This window comes from Gigantopelta aegis, chromosome 3 (assembly GCF_016097555.1).
Source record: "Gigantopelta aegis isolate Gae_Host chromosome 3, Gae_host_genome, whole genome shotgun sequence".
Classification (NCBI taxonomy): domain Eukaryota; kingdom Metazoa; phylum Mollusca; class Gastropoda; order Neomphalida; family Peltospiridae; genus Gigantopelta; species Gigantopelta aegis.
Genome location: NC_054701.1, coordinates 51,677,930 through 51,693,414, shown reverse-complemented (window position 1 = coordinate 51,693,414; position 15,485 = coordinate 51,677,930). Strand labels below are relative to the sequence as shown.

Genomic DNA, 15,485 nt, shown 5'->3' with positions numbered 1-15,485 from the left:
GTGTATCTCTGAAGCGTTCTCTACTACATCTCCATATGGATACAAAATCTGGTTTTGTTTGAAAAGATGACATGTTCCCATTGTCGATTTCTCATGTTCCGGTGAGCCTGGGCCCAGCTAGTTGGTGACGTCTTGTTAGAATCCGACCAACATGACGCCTGTTGTGCATACTTGTTGGTCTCAAACGGTGACGAACTGTATCACTACTGATTGGTCTGTTGCGTGTACCAATGGTCTGTTGATCTCGTAGATGTGACGTCACAATGTATCTGTCCTGTCTATTAGACGTCACCCTAGGTATTCTGCTTTGTGGTCGATCTGCAACTGCATTGGTCTGTTGTGGTAGACTGGTGTATATCAACGTGTCTGGCTACTCTTGGCACTGTCCATCCAGCTTGTAAACGCCCTAAGGCTCAGTTTCTGTCATCTATATTAAGATGTGGTATTGAGAAAACACAATTTAATATGATTTAACAACGCACTATTGATTTGCTTTGACTTTTATACCCAATAGGCTGGTCAAAACATCAATTTCTTGCAGTGTTACAAATACACGAACTTCATGAGGAATGTGCAGATGGTGACTTTTTGTCATTATTCGTAGTAGTCAGAAACACATTAAAATGGTGAGCTTTAGTGAATTAAAATTAGCAACCTTTAAAAAAATTGATTATTTTCCTGCAAGTCATAATATTTTTTCTAATTTTGATACAAGTAATTATTTGCATCGATTTGAAAATTCTCGCGTTTCTTTTGCTGTTCAGTGTATATATATATATATATATATATATATATATATGAGGCCAGTTGTAATATTTGCATTACCAACTAGAAAAATTAGCATAGCACACTTTATTTTAAAACGAGGCAGCTGGTAATTCTCACCACGATGATGGCAGCACCATGTGTTTGCCCACTATTTAATGATAAATCGAAAACGCCCCCGTGGAAGTGATAAAAAAATGAAACATTTGAGAAAAGAAGTACATGTACCCATGAAAAATCTAAACAATGCAAATGTTACGTTTTGTACCCCATGTACTAAAACGTTTAATTAAAATTAAGATTTGTTCTCTTTTTAATTTATTAAAATTATTGGGCTACCAGATTTTATAACCTGGTACCACTGAAAAAAGTCACGGTCAAGACCTGCCCAAAGTGTGATGGGTCACATAATCGATGGTCCTCAACAGACTTTGTGTTTCCCATCTCAACAACAGATACATCAAAGACCAAGGTATGTACTGTCCTGTCAGAAAGTGCATATGAAGATCCCTTGCTACTTGGCTGCAGCAGATTTCCTCTCTCTATTGATCAAATATTGAAACAACCATGTTGGACATCGATAGACATAGTTCAAAATGTGTGGTGTGTTAGTATTCCTTTCTGTGAAACCCATAAAGAAGATCATGAGGCATTATTTCATAATGCGGAAACCTGGCTCGCTATGTCTAAATACCTTGAGATCCTTTTAAGGCAACGCACCACCATTTGTCGTGTCGTTACTTGCTGTAGAAGCTTAATATAGTCCGGTTTAGGACATGGTTCCTCTTTAAAATAATACTTCAAAATTCTGATATGGTTTTTGAAATCTTTCTTTAATTATTGCAAGTAGGTTGACCTCTGTAGTATTTAAATAAGTCATTGGTTTGAAGTAACTTGATATATGTAGTACTAACTGTGCAAGTGGTATGGTGTCACTTGTATAACAGCAACACAAGGCGGTGGTCAGGTATAGGGGCCATTAATTGAAATTTTTTGTGGTCAACCTATATTGACTTTTTTTACATGGTACTTGTCAGTCGAGAGCACTCCCTAAAATTAATAGTCACTTGACCCTTTCGACAGAGTTGTATTATTCACAGAATATATTCCGACATAGAAATTGTATTGAACTGCATGGAGTAATTAATGGTGGTATGTAACCTTAAGTGCTTTGTTCCTAAATCTGCCTCTTTTCCCCTCACAGACAATGAACACTGAGAAATATACTTCACTTTTAATACTGGGAATCTGACAAAACTGACATGGAAACTGATGTTTGCCACAATAACAATAAACAAGTCTTCACGCTAGATAAAACGGGCTCTATCCATATCTATAAAGATGCCATCAACAGAACCAAAGTAACTACACTGTTAAGTTCGTGGAGATGTTTGCTTAAGACCAATAGATGCCAACCAGTCGTGTAACATGAGAGAAATTTTGCCTTGGTATGTTGACACCTTGATATGTTTATCACTCTCCTTATTGATAAAACCTGGAAGGCAACAAAAAAAAACCCATAATAATAAATTATATTTGTTAAATATAAAGACATCGGTACAGTGATCAAAGGTAAAAGACAATCCTATTTTAGGAACCTCAACTGAATTGAATTGTGAACCGTATAAATCTTACTATAAACACATTAAGCACATTCTGTCAATGGTGGTTGGCACTACCCTGGCCCAACTGGCACTTAAAGATCTGACCAGCACTGTTGCTGCCAATTCTACTTTATCTCCCCACTTAAAATTCTTTATCGGCATAACTAGGTCATCAAGTTTATACTATGTGCCTTACCACCATGCCTTCGACATGCTATTTATACCAGAGTTCTATAAAAACCCTGTCCATTGCATGCTGGGCACGCAATGTTAGAATACATCTTACCATGGAATCATATAAATGTCATGACGTCTTTCCAAATAAAAGAATAGTTGTATTTCAAATTTAATAATAAAACACTGACAGGTTCTGGATGCATGTTTCTAATTTACTTAGTTCCAGACTCACCTGTAGATTATGATCGAACAAAGGCAAAATAAGGTAAAACATGACTGGAAACCAGCTTCCTGTCCATTATTTACCTTTGTAACTAATGCCCTTCTCCAGATGTGTTTCTTTTAGAGTAGCTTTCATTTGTTGGTCAAATGATACATCATCTGCCAGAAGTTCCAACTGTGATTCAGTGGTGTCGGAATATTTCAGAGTTATGTCCCCTGCAACAAACATATATGACAACATTTACATTTAGCTGAATCACTGAAAGTTAAAGGTGCTATATCAAAGTTACATTAGCCACATTTCACTATTTTTTCATTTATTTGTAATAAAAAACCCTAAAAATTACACAATGTCAATGTCAGACATAAACTTTGCATAAATAACTGTAATGTACACTTTAAAAATGGAAGTTACATTCAGCATGACTATAGTCCTGTCTTACCACATGGTAACAAATCTTATAAAATCGGCGTTACAGGGTAGGGGCAGTACGTAGACCAGTGGTAAATTGCTGACTGATGTGTAATTGGTCTAGGATCAATCCCCTGTCGTGGTCCACTGGGTTAGTTTTCATTCCAGCCAGTGTACCAAGACTACTATATCAAAGTATAATACGTACACTGTATGTCTATGGGATGGTGCATATAAAAGATACCTTTCTACTAATAGAAAAATGTAGCAGGTTTCCTCTCTAAGAATATGTCAGGATTAGGGGTGGGATTTAGCTGTCGGTCGAGTGCTCTTTTGAGGTGCTTGTGTCGCAGGATCGAAACATCTCGGTGGATCCATTCAACCGATTGGGTTTTTCTCAATCCAACCAGTGCACCACAACTGGTCAAAGTCTGTGGTATGTGCTTTCTTGTCTGTGGAAAAGTGTATATAAAAGATCCCTTGCTGCATTAGTAAAAATGTAGAGGGTTTCCTACGATGACTACGTGTCATAATTACCAAATGTTTGACATCCAATAGCCGATGTTAAAATCAATGTGCTCTAGTGCTGTCATTAAACAAAACCAACTTTAATGTTACACAGTGTTCATTTCAGTTGACTGCACCCAGTTTAATTGGTTGTCAACTAAAGATTTTCAAATAATGTTTTTTCTACTACCAGCAGTGGTAAAACAATTATTTACTTGTACATTTCTTGTGGGTATATATAATTAAAGGTATGATGCTTACATTTCAAAGAAATGTTTAATTAACAATTTTGGTGAGAAGCCACCATTAGGCAACTTTGAAATGTCTTCTTTAAAGTTAGTTTTGTTCAATGACCCCATTAGAGCACATTGATTAATTAATCATTGGGTAGTAGATGTAAAATATTTGATAATTCTGGGAAAACCTGCAAAATTTTCCCATTAGCAGCAAAGAATATTTTATGTGCACTTTGTTCGACAGACAGGACATCACTTACCAAGGCCGTTGATATACCAGTCATGGGGCACTGATTAGCATGAGGTAAAGACGATCGGGTCTGCCGAGGAGGTTTGATCCCGTTTCTTGAGTCCTCAGGTGGGCACTCTACCAACTGAGCTAGATCATTATCAAAATACTGCCCCTCATTCATCTATGTAAATAGAATAATACTATGATAATTATATTACATTATTTAAGAACTGAGCTTATCATTTATAATATTTGTGGAAGTATGAACCACAGAACCCCCATTAGACTGCGAATGGCAAAGTGCAAAACCAATAATACTGAAATGTGTAAAGTAGTGCTTCTTATAATATGTCTTATTATATACATAGCAATGAAATATATAGATCTACGGAAACCATAAAAGTCATATCCAGTGAAAAGTCATATTTTCACTGTATTTTAACTACAGTGAAAATATAGAAATCATATTTACTTTTTTGTAAAAGTGCAAGATTAAATTATCTCCCTTTGTCTCGTTTCTTCGTATTTAAATCTGATGATTACCAATGCATCTGTTCGTATTTGAAAAATAAAAAAATGTAATTTAAACAACTGTACCTATAAAAAATGGATACGAATTGCAATTATGATAAAATATCTAAAACAAATTGAATACTAAGTTAAATAATGATGACACAATGTAGTGTCATCGAGTGTAAGTGTAAGAATTTAACGACGTTCCGACTCGTTTTGTTTTTGTGGGAGTTTTTGGAGGATCGCTTTGTCAGGTATGTTTGCACTGCAGTATTGTTAAATAAATGTTCATAAAGATAAATTTTATTCAAATTTCTTTTTAAAAGTCTATGGTCAAGTAAATTGTCTGGCAAAGTTCCATAGGAAGAAATATATCATGACGTTACGTTTTTTTGATAGGATAAGCGAAAGATATTACCAAAAAGCTAAAGATATTGTAAAAAATTAGGAAATATGTATATAATAAATAGACCATTTCATGGTGTTTTTTCCGAATATGATTTTTATGTCAACTCGTGATGTGTGAAAACCATATTTTCACACATTTTCACACATCACGAGTAGACCTAAAAATCGTATTTGGAAAACCCCCATGAAATAGCCTCTATTTATTTACCAAACCACTCCACACACATTTTAACTACAGTTATGTGATGTTGGACATATAGTTAGGACAACAGATAATTAGAGATGAAACCTGCTGCCACCACTCCATGGGCTACTTTTTTATTAGCAGCAAGGGGTCTTTTATATGCACCATGGCCTTTGTTATGGAGTTCTGGCTGGTACGAGAAACAACCCAATGGACCCACCAACTGGGATTGATCCTAGACTGACCAGGCAACAGGTGCTTCAGCACTCCACTACATCTTGTCCCCTTAGTAAAAAAACAAAACAACCCAAAACATGTTGGCTGTTGGCTGTGATGGTGGAATTGTGGAACTTCAAAAGGATGTAAGTTTTTGTCTTCCTGAAGGAGATTTAAACTTAGGGTTGTAGAGCACCTAAATCAAAGTATACTGACATTTAATTTTCTATAGTCCATCATTTTTTTTTGGGGGGGGGGGGGGGAAATATGGCTGTTTAAATAGAATTTTAGATTGCCAACATACTTTTAATTGTATGTTAGGATCCCTAAAGACTCTTTAAACAGGTGGTTTGCTTTCATCACAACATGACGCAGTCCTTGTTTTTACCACACTTAAGCAACCAGACTAATAGGTTAATACATGTAGTTATGTTGTTTCGTGCACTTAGTGTTAACACCGGCTTCAGTGACACAGTGGTTAAGCCATCGGACTACTGGCTGGTAGGTACCGGCTCCAACCCACAGCGAGTTCTCAAGGGTTCAATGGATAGGTGTATAGCCACTACACCCTCTTCTCTTTCACTAACCACTAATTCAAATTCTCTGACAGGTATGTCATACTAGCAATGTTCACCGATTGCTTCTACAGCTACTAATTGGCTGACTTCCAAATTATATATACTGAAGGCCAAAAGAAACTTTACCATAGTTTTAAATCACTCTGGTGTAAAAACAACAAAAGATAGTCGCATGAGGTAAAATATATTGACTAGATCAATATGTCAACATTAACATAACTAAAAATGAGTGTCATTCAGCATCTGATAATGACGTCACATTTTCCCAAAGCGAGGTGGTGTACACAAATCGAGCTTTCAACTTCATGGACGACATGCAAAGCATACAGACAATCACTCAAGTCCAATAACAAGTCACATTAATAGCGTGTGTGACCACCCCTTGCCCCAATACAAGCAATAATTCTCCGACGCATAGAAAAAATCAGTCGTCTGATGAGGTCATGTGGGACACGTTGCCATTCTTCTTGAAGGGCCTGGATCAGTTCCTGTTGGTTGGCTGGAGGGTGTGGTCGTTGTCGAACACGGCGATCCAAAACATCCCAGAGGTGTTCTATGGGGGACATGTCTGGGGAGCGTACAGGCCACGGCAATACGTTTACGATGTTGGCTTTAAGGAAGTTCTGTACGATTCTGGCTGTATGAGGTCTGGCGTTGTCTTGCTGAAAAATGACACCACGTGGCTGCCGTTGGAGAAATGGTATTGCAGTTGGATGAAGAATGTCATCCCTGTAACGTTCAGCTGTCATGTTTCCGTGAACGATGACCAATGGTGTCCTTTCCTGTGCACAGATACCTCCCCACACCATGACACTCCCTCCACCATATGGCACGACCTCCTGAATGCAACAAGCCGCCACTCGTTCTCCCCTACGGCGGTACACACGCTGTCTTCCATCAACTCTGAACAAACAGAACCAGCTTTCATCAGTGAAAAGAACCCGCAGCCAATCACGTCGCTGCCAATGTCATACAGTCCTAGTCCATGTCAATCTCAAACGACAATGTTGTGGTGTCAGTGTCCTCTATATGGTCTATAAGCCCTTATTTCATGAGTCCTGAGTCGCCCATCTTCATAAATCAAGGCTAATATTCGTTCCTCGTATTCAGCCTTGATACATGTCGTCAAGAAATCGTGCCACAAAATGCTTAAATTTCATTAGATGCGATGAGATCTGATTGCAACGAATCGCAACACTCCTTATAGATTCCCTTGTTATTGTAAACAAAGATGGCAGCGTCAGCGTCCGTGGAAACGTGTCGTGTTTGTCACGATATGTTAAAAAAAAGGTTTCGGTGGTTAATTTTTGATATTGCTTTCAAGTTTGTCACATGTTACCGATGCTGTGATTGGTCAGCGATGTCATCATGTAAGGGACATAATCGGTGTTACAAATTTTCTTCCAATAGAGGGCGCTAGTAGTGGATATCAGTAATCTTGACTACATGTATCAAGGCTGAATATAAGGAACGAATATTAGCCTTGATTTATGAAGATGTGAGTCGCCTGGCCACTGTCTGTCTACTAACCCTGTGACCTAAGGCATTTATTGCTGATGACGTCACTGTCAGGAAGCGATTTCGTAGATGCAAGGTACGCAAGTACCGGTCATCACGGGGCGAAGTCACCCTGGGTCTGCCTGTTCTTGGCCTGTCTGATGTCTGCCCTGTTTGCCTGTAGCGTTGCATCAAGTTTGTAACAGTAACACGGGAACAACCGAAGGTTCTGGCGATGTGGGCATGAGTGGCTCCCATCTGTATCATACCCAGGGCTCTCTCGCGTTGTTCTGGTGTCAGTAGTGGCATTCCTATGGTGGGTTTTTTTATCAGTGTGGATGTCTGACATGCCGTCTAAACCGTTTTTATACCCTTATTGCACATGCAATTGCTGTTGTTCATAGTGCACGAGTTTTTCACTTTTCTGTGTGTTCCACCCAAAACGTGCAGTGGGCGGGTATAATTTTCTGCATACATTATTGTTGTGTTTGGGCTATGTGTTTTGGATTGAGTTACTTTTTAAAAACAATTTATTTTTTCTTAAATTCCAAATTGAAAATGGTAAAGTTTCTTTTGGCCTTCAGTATATATTAATTGGTCATTCACTACGGTTGGAACTTTCATTCATTTAAAATTTCCATTCATGAGCCACATATACTTTATATGATTTATAGAGATTTACAGAAAAACTTTGACTTATTTGTTTCATAAAAATAGAATGGAATATATTCATAAGCAGTGACATCAACAATGAAGAAAATTAATTCTTTTTTTGTGCAATCACAGTCGTATTATTTTGTATTGTAAACATGGTTGTAAAAATGTGGTTATGTGATGATGTCACTTACATTATGTCATGTGTGTATGGTTATGTGATGTAATGGTTGATTGAATTGCTTTAGATACATGTAGCAGAGCACTTTGTACATTAGAAAAAAACAGTTAAAAGTGACAATGGTTCCTAAAACAAATAACCATTTCGCTATGAGAAATAAGAATCAATGTTGTAAACCTCTTGCCATAGGTTCAGGTTTACAACATTCAATCACTCAGGACAGATAATTCGTAATTCCTCATAGCTGGTTAGTTAATCTCTCTCCAAGTACTTCTTGTCTTCTTCTGTCAAATTCTGTCCCAGAAAGACGCCCTTCCCACCATCTAGAATGGGGTGGGTATTTTACACTTGTCTGTTAATGGAGAGTTTGCCTTATTAAACTACAAAATTCTACATGCAATTGAGGTTTATATAAGAGTTTTTTCGTATTTCAAGGCATTATCTCACCCTTGTTGCAGGTGATGCGAACATCCTCATGTCTGACTATGTATACATCGGTCTGCCCTTCAGTGACATGGGCATCAAGATTACCATCCACAGATGCTGAGGACAAAATAAATATAATCAATTAAGGATAAATACAGTGTAATGTGAAAGGTGTTTTTAAAGATATCTTATGACAAATTGTAACACAAACCAGTAAATAGCTGCCTTCCTTCATTTTAAAATGGAGTTAATATTTATTTCATGAGACATAAATAGAGAGTACAGCCAAAAGATATTGAAGAATGGCATTCAGTTGTAAAAAATATTAAAGTTCACAGTCTATTTCATTTTGTATTAATATGTACATTGTACAGAGATTTAAGAGAAAATTATATAAAGAAATACTACTGGAATAGGCCATCTATGCTAAAGTTTATACAGTTGCTGACCAGTAAAAACAAAAATATATTGTGTAAATTAGGAAAATATATATTTAAAGCATTTAAAATTCGAACTTCCTTAAGTCTAAATATACTGGAATTATCAAGATATATAATATGTTGCATTTGAATGTCAATTTGTATATAATACTCTACCTATAAAACTATAATTTACATTCTCCTTATTGAGAATATATATGTACATGTGTGTGTGTGTGTGTGTGTGTGTGTTCTATTTATTATCCTAATTGTATGTACATGTGATATTGTATGTTTACTAGTATTGTTGTTTGTTCATACCAATAAGCCGCTATGCTTACGGTGAATAAAGAATTGAAATGGTTAATGAATAAAACTACCCGAGACTGCAGCTTTAATTAACTAGCATAGTAACTTGCTAATGGGGAAAACATGTAAATACCTGAACCTATGTCATGCGTTCATCTGACTCGCATCACACAAACAACACTATTATATCATTATCCAAATATTGTGAATTAAAGTATACTATTATTGTAAAATGTTAATTTGTTTAGTTGCAATACCTATTTTTAGACTGCCATGGCCAATGGATATAGATGTGTTTCCATGACAACTACCCAACTTTATGCTACCACAGACAGTTTCAATCCTGCTGGTTTCTGCATACAGGTCCTGGATATTTATGTCACCTTCCTCCGTTCTGCACTGCACAGATGTTCCTTGTAACCTCGCCCCTTTAATATCCTAGTAAAACAAACTTTATAATGTATTCCCCCAGTCACATGTTAAATGTGATCTCTGGGAAATATCATGGTTATTTCAAATTTAGTTACAGCTTGGTTTAAACTTTTCTGAGTATCTATAACTCATCAATTCTTGAATTGATAGCTCTTATAATTGGTACAATTGTCCATTAGTTGAGTCCTTCATTAAGGCATGGTCAAAACCATTCGACACTTAGTTGATGTTTCTCTACTAGATTTACCTGTAACTCACAATTCTTTTAAATAAAGGCTTTTATATATTGTAATGAGGGTTGATAACTTCCCATCCTTACTCTAAAGAATTAATATTCCTGGTCAAATTCATGCCTAAATGTTTCTGTAATTGCTTCAATGATGGCTTTCAAACTTAATTACTAGTGTTCAACAGTTCAGTCTTTGAACTGCACACATTATGCCCATCAGTGAAAGATAGAAATACAATAACAAAAAAATACATTTTAAGCTACTGGTTAAAATGTTGCAAGTAGTTATTAATATGCCCATACAGGATATGTATGGAGTATGGAGAGAGTTAGATGAGACTATTAATCACCCAGCACTATGTGGATTGACTTATCATTTTATCAATTCAGTACCAGTATGTTAGTTGTTATGGCCTGACCATTATAGTCACATCCTATTATCTATTATACATGTAAGTTCCCCAAATATATTATGGAAACATTAGAATGAGACCCCAACTGAGCTTATTAATAACAAACAAACATTTGACTACTTCTGAAAATACTTCTTTTCCTAAATTGTAAACAACAAAAGTTTGCAGTACACTATCCACTACTTGGCATTCTTGATCTTGTCACAAGCCAACACTGTTATGTTATATCCGAGTTACCGATGTCTGCCAAATCTGCAGACATGTAATGCTTATAAAAATAAGCTTTTAGTCATTCTGTTAACCAGTGAATGATTGACAGTGAATGCACCTTGATGTATCATGTAGTTCTAATGATTAATATATTTAATAACGCTCTTTTAAAACATTTATTATTTCATATACCTGCATTTGATGATAACTGCAATGCACTGATTATTTAAATGCTATTCAACCTTGTGTTATAATTATATTTTAACTATTAAGCAAAATTTTCCTGTACATCATTGCGACAAAGAGAGATAACTCATGACAAATCCGCTACAAAAGCAAATTCGATATATAAATAAAATAACCCAGGGACGAACGTGGTCATTGTAACATGATCATAGAGCATAAGTCTAGATTAAGAAGATATACTGTACCCCTTTTCCTTTCGTTTGGAGATCAATACTGGCTTGCAAAACATCGTTGCTGACAATGTTTCCACCATTATTCACAATGTTGACTTTTTTACTCTTAAAGAAAATCAAGTATTGTGACATAACATTAACACCAAAAAATATTCATCAAGCTGAAAAAAAAGGAAACAAAATGCTCCTTTGTTATTTCATAAACCAGGGCACATACCGGAGAGAATTTTGGTTCAGCCAATTTTCAGATATGTAGGGTATTTCCTTGAAAATTATTCAAATGTGGTTAATTTAAGGAATATTTTATTAGCCAAAGACTAAATGTTGTTACCACTATGTCTAAAAATTAGCAATTGGCTAATTTATCCATGTGAGCCCTGATAAACTGTTTAAAAACCAAACACAGCCCTCTACGTTAACTTTTCCACCTAGGAGCCAGATGGCACCTACTTCGATTTTTTATATAGATAATATGAAATGTTTTAAATAATTATTGATGTAATTTAATACAAATAACTAATTTATTTTGAGACATTGAAAAAGAGTCACATTTTGCTACAACATGAAACAGCACAGATTCACTTTTCTCCAGCTAGAACTGTAAAATGGCAAAAATAAATGTTGACCTACAATTACAAGTCCATTGCTAAAATGGCATACGTGGTTAACCAATTTTTCAAAGATGAAACCATAGTTTTGTTAAAATGAAATCTCAACTTGCCCAATAAATGACTATTTTTCACCTTGATATTGTTAAGAATACATTGACCTTGATGGAGGTTGACATCAACATGATCATTTTCAAAACCCATCACAGCGATGCTTCCATTATCACTCTCAATGTTCAGATCTACAGAAAAACAAAAAAATTAGAAATTATTCTCAGGAAAAGATATGAAAATATATTTAATTAAAAAAAATAATAGTTTCTCCACCAATAAAAGTACACACACACACACACACAAACATAAGGTTTTTTGTCACCAATCTTCATGAATGTATAGCCTTCAGAAAATGTAATAATATACCAAACCATTTAAGTTTAGTAAGCTGTAAGACCTATTTTAAAAATAAAAAAAGATACATGTACAATCATATGCAAGTATTGATGTGCCAATGATCAAGCTATAACATATTTTTAAAAAAAGAAAGAAAAAAGCCAACAACCATATTCAGGCAATGCAACAATACAAAATGTGACACTTGACATTTAACTTTATCTGTGCCCTTTTCACAGATGCAGTCATACCATCGACGTCCCAAACTACGTTCAGCTAACAACAAAAACACGAATACGATACTTACGGAAAGAATATTCTATATTTTTCAGTACATGCAATAAAATATATTCCAATCAGTGAACGAAAAAAAATCACCATGGATGAAAAATGAATCCATTCTAATAAACAAAAATGTAACACCATACAGTGGTAGTTTCTAACTGCATTCAGGCACATGCATTTGGAAAAATAACCTTTCCGCACATACACAGTTTAAATTTTTAAAACCACTACATGATAAAATATATGTTTGTCAACTATGCACAGTGGATAAACACTTTGTTTAATTTTGTTTTTTTAAAGGAAACATTTGGTTTGTCAAGCATTCTGATCTGGTCCTCGTTTTAACAACACCCATCGCTAAATCTTAATATTAATACAAATAGGGTTTCTAGATTATGGTAGCCCCACTCCCATGGCTAGTGACATTCAATGTTGGGCTAGTAAATAACCACTATTGCCATGCCCGACGGCTAGTGAAAATTGTTCTGTCAAATGTTGCAGTTAAGTCTATTTTGTAAATATGAATATCCTGACCCCACCCCAACCCCCAATGTTAGTGTTTTTAAGCTTTATCTCCCTCTTTAGATGACATATCTGATTATTACTATTATTTAGTAAAATTGACACCATTAAATGCTAATTCATCTTCCTCCATTTTGTGTCAATTTATACGAGTCAAGTGGACCCGATATCCATAATTTTAAGGAATAAACAAAAAAAGACTTTAAGTAGTAAAATTAATGGTTTATGGGGTTTGCAAAGTGTTGTATTTAGATACTTATTACCCCAGCGGTCACTCATAACAGGGAAAATATTTTCCATATTTTCTCAGTAAGAAATATTCTGCATTGGTCTAACGAACAATACTACTGGACAATTTGACGCTTACAAACCAATGACTTTGTCGGTACTATATATGACGTCATCACGATTTGACAAACACAAAATGACGTCATGTAGTTTAAAGAGTTTGCCTTTACGGGTCTCTGTTTTTGGTGTTAAATTAATAACAAAATGTCATTTTAATGCAATTCATTATAGATTTGGAAGCAGAATAAAGAGAACTTGTGTTTTTTTAAATTATCTATGAACATGATTAAATTACAACGTTATAGTAATTCTCAGAACAGTGCGTAAAGTGGTTTACATCGTTCCTATACAGGTTGACCTTCGTGCATGTGCATCGAAAATAAAGGCTTTTAGAGAAAAAATAGCTGAGGTAATAAATAGAATAACAAAAACAGTACCAGTTATTATAAAATTTATGCCCCTCGTGAAATAATTTTCATTTGTCACTCACTAAAGCTCGTGACAACTGAAAATTATTTCACTCGGGACATAAATTTGATAATAACTGGTAACTCGTTTATTATCCTCTATTTACTTGTCTGAACTTTATTGTTAATGAAAATGTTCACGAAGTGTGAAGAAAAACCTCACAAATGAAAGACAAGCAGACGACAACATATCGGATGTTGATTGTGCAAACCATGCATGAGAAAACAAATTAAACAGAGTTGGAAGCATAATGCAGTTAAGCGACCCTCACATATCAGCTGGTGTCCACGCGATTTTTTTAATCCATGAGGGGGCCTTGAGGGACCCATGAAAATCCCACAGCGCCTGGCAGATTTTTTTCTAATAATTTTTGTCAAAATCTTCAGGCGACCGCCAGATCACTGGTCAGTTTCCGGCAGGCTGCCGAGCGGGGCCCTAGCAACATGTCTATGGGATTACCACGACCTAAAATCACGCTTGGAAAATCACAGATTTGGGAGTCAGATTTTCACACCTGCGGGGTTCGGGTGAACCCTAAAAATCGCAGCGGAGCCTGTAGAAATCGGGCAGCGTCCATTCCAGACGCCTCGCGAAAATGCCCTTTTTGGCCTGTTTTAGGAGTCGCGCGGGTGCCGTGACCGATATGTGAGGGCCGCTTTAGGGACATTCACGATATATGTGGTTTATATAATTTTTAGCTTACTCATTTTTATTGGAGCCTGAACTATGCATTCAATAGGCAGGGTCACTCCTCTCTGGACAGTTGCTGTCACTTCTATTTCATTTGCCACATGATTTACTTGTGTCTTTAGGTCATACATTAATGGCAAAACCATCGGTTTCTCCACAGCTTGGTCGCCTACAGAAACACTAATAATTTGGACAATAACCCGGTTCATTTTCGGATGTGTTTCTGGATTTAACGATTTTACTTGGATATTAAAGGGAACTTTGATTTTTAATAAGCCAAAGGGATCGACCTCATAATACCACGACTCAAGAAGAGACTCAGCGGGGGGATTCTTTTGTTTTGGCCAGCATTGTTTTGATGCAACAAGTTTGACAAATCGACGAACACTCATGAATCGTTGATATGTAATTTTGTTCAGCAACTCTGTCAACTGTTTGCTACATAAATATCTGAAAGTAGACATATTATGTAAGAATTTACGACGGCAATCAGATAATACGCAACGTAGTATAAATACTATTTCACTGATCAATTCACGAAAATCTTGCAAAGAGATTCCTGTAGACTATTTTTCGGTTGTGTTATTATGTGTGATGAAGCGTAACATGCAAAATAATCTTTGGTGTACTATACCAAATAAAATCCCATAGGTGACCATGTTAACGTTTGTGTTTTGTTATATATATAATATATATATATATATTCAATAAAATTTGGCCGCCATTTATAAAAGTTGGACATAGACAATAAATTTCACCGGATTCGTGTTCATTGACCAAAATGGCCATACAAATGACAAGGCATAGCTATCTAATGCTACGAAGACACTGCCGAATCGTGTGTGCGCTCTGGCTAAAATAAAGACATCTGCACGTGCTCCTCGTTCAAGTCGTTGTTAGTGCGATAAACGAGAAACGATTTTCACGAAGACACTGGCAGTAGTATAATTTATCTTATTATAAACAAAATATGTGCACATTTTTACACTAT

General features: G+C 35.9%; 1 protein-coding gene across 1 annotated transcript; it reads right to left on the bottom strand.

Annotated features, from left to right (window-relative positions):
- Positions 1–1,987: 1,987 nt before the first annotated feature.
- On the bottom strand, positions 1,988–15,280 carry LOC121368209 (protein FAM185A-like). Its single transcript, XM_041492843.1, has 7 exons — positions 14,508–15,280; positions 11,987–12,093; positions 11,256–11,348; positions 9,798–9,978; positions 8,834–8,929; positions 2,853–2,984; positions 1,988–2,260 (listed from the first exon to the last, which is right to left on the bottom strand). Exons 1-7 carry the CDS (start codon positions 14,956–14,958, stop codon positions 2,139–2,141), a joined length of 1,182 nt encoding a protein of 393 aa, XP_041348777.1. The 5' UTR covers positions 14,959–15,280; the 3' UTR covers positions 1,988–2,138.
- Between the last annotated feature and the right edge of the window lie 205 nt (positions 15,281–15,485).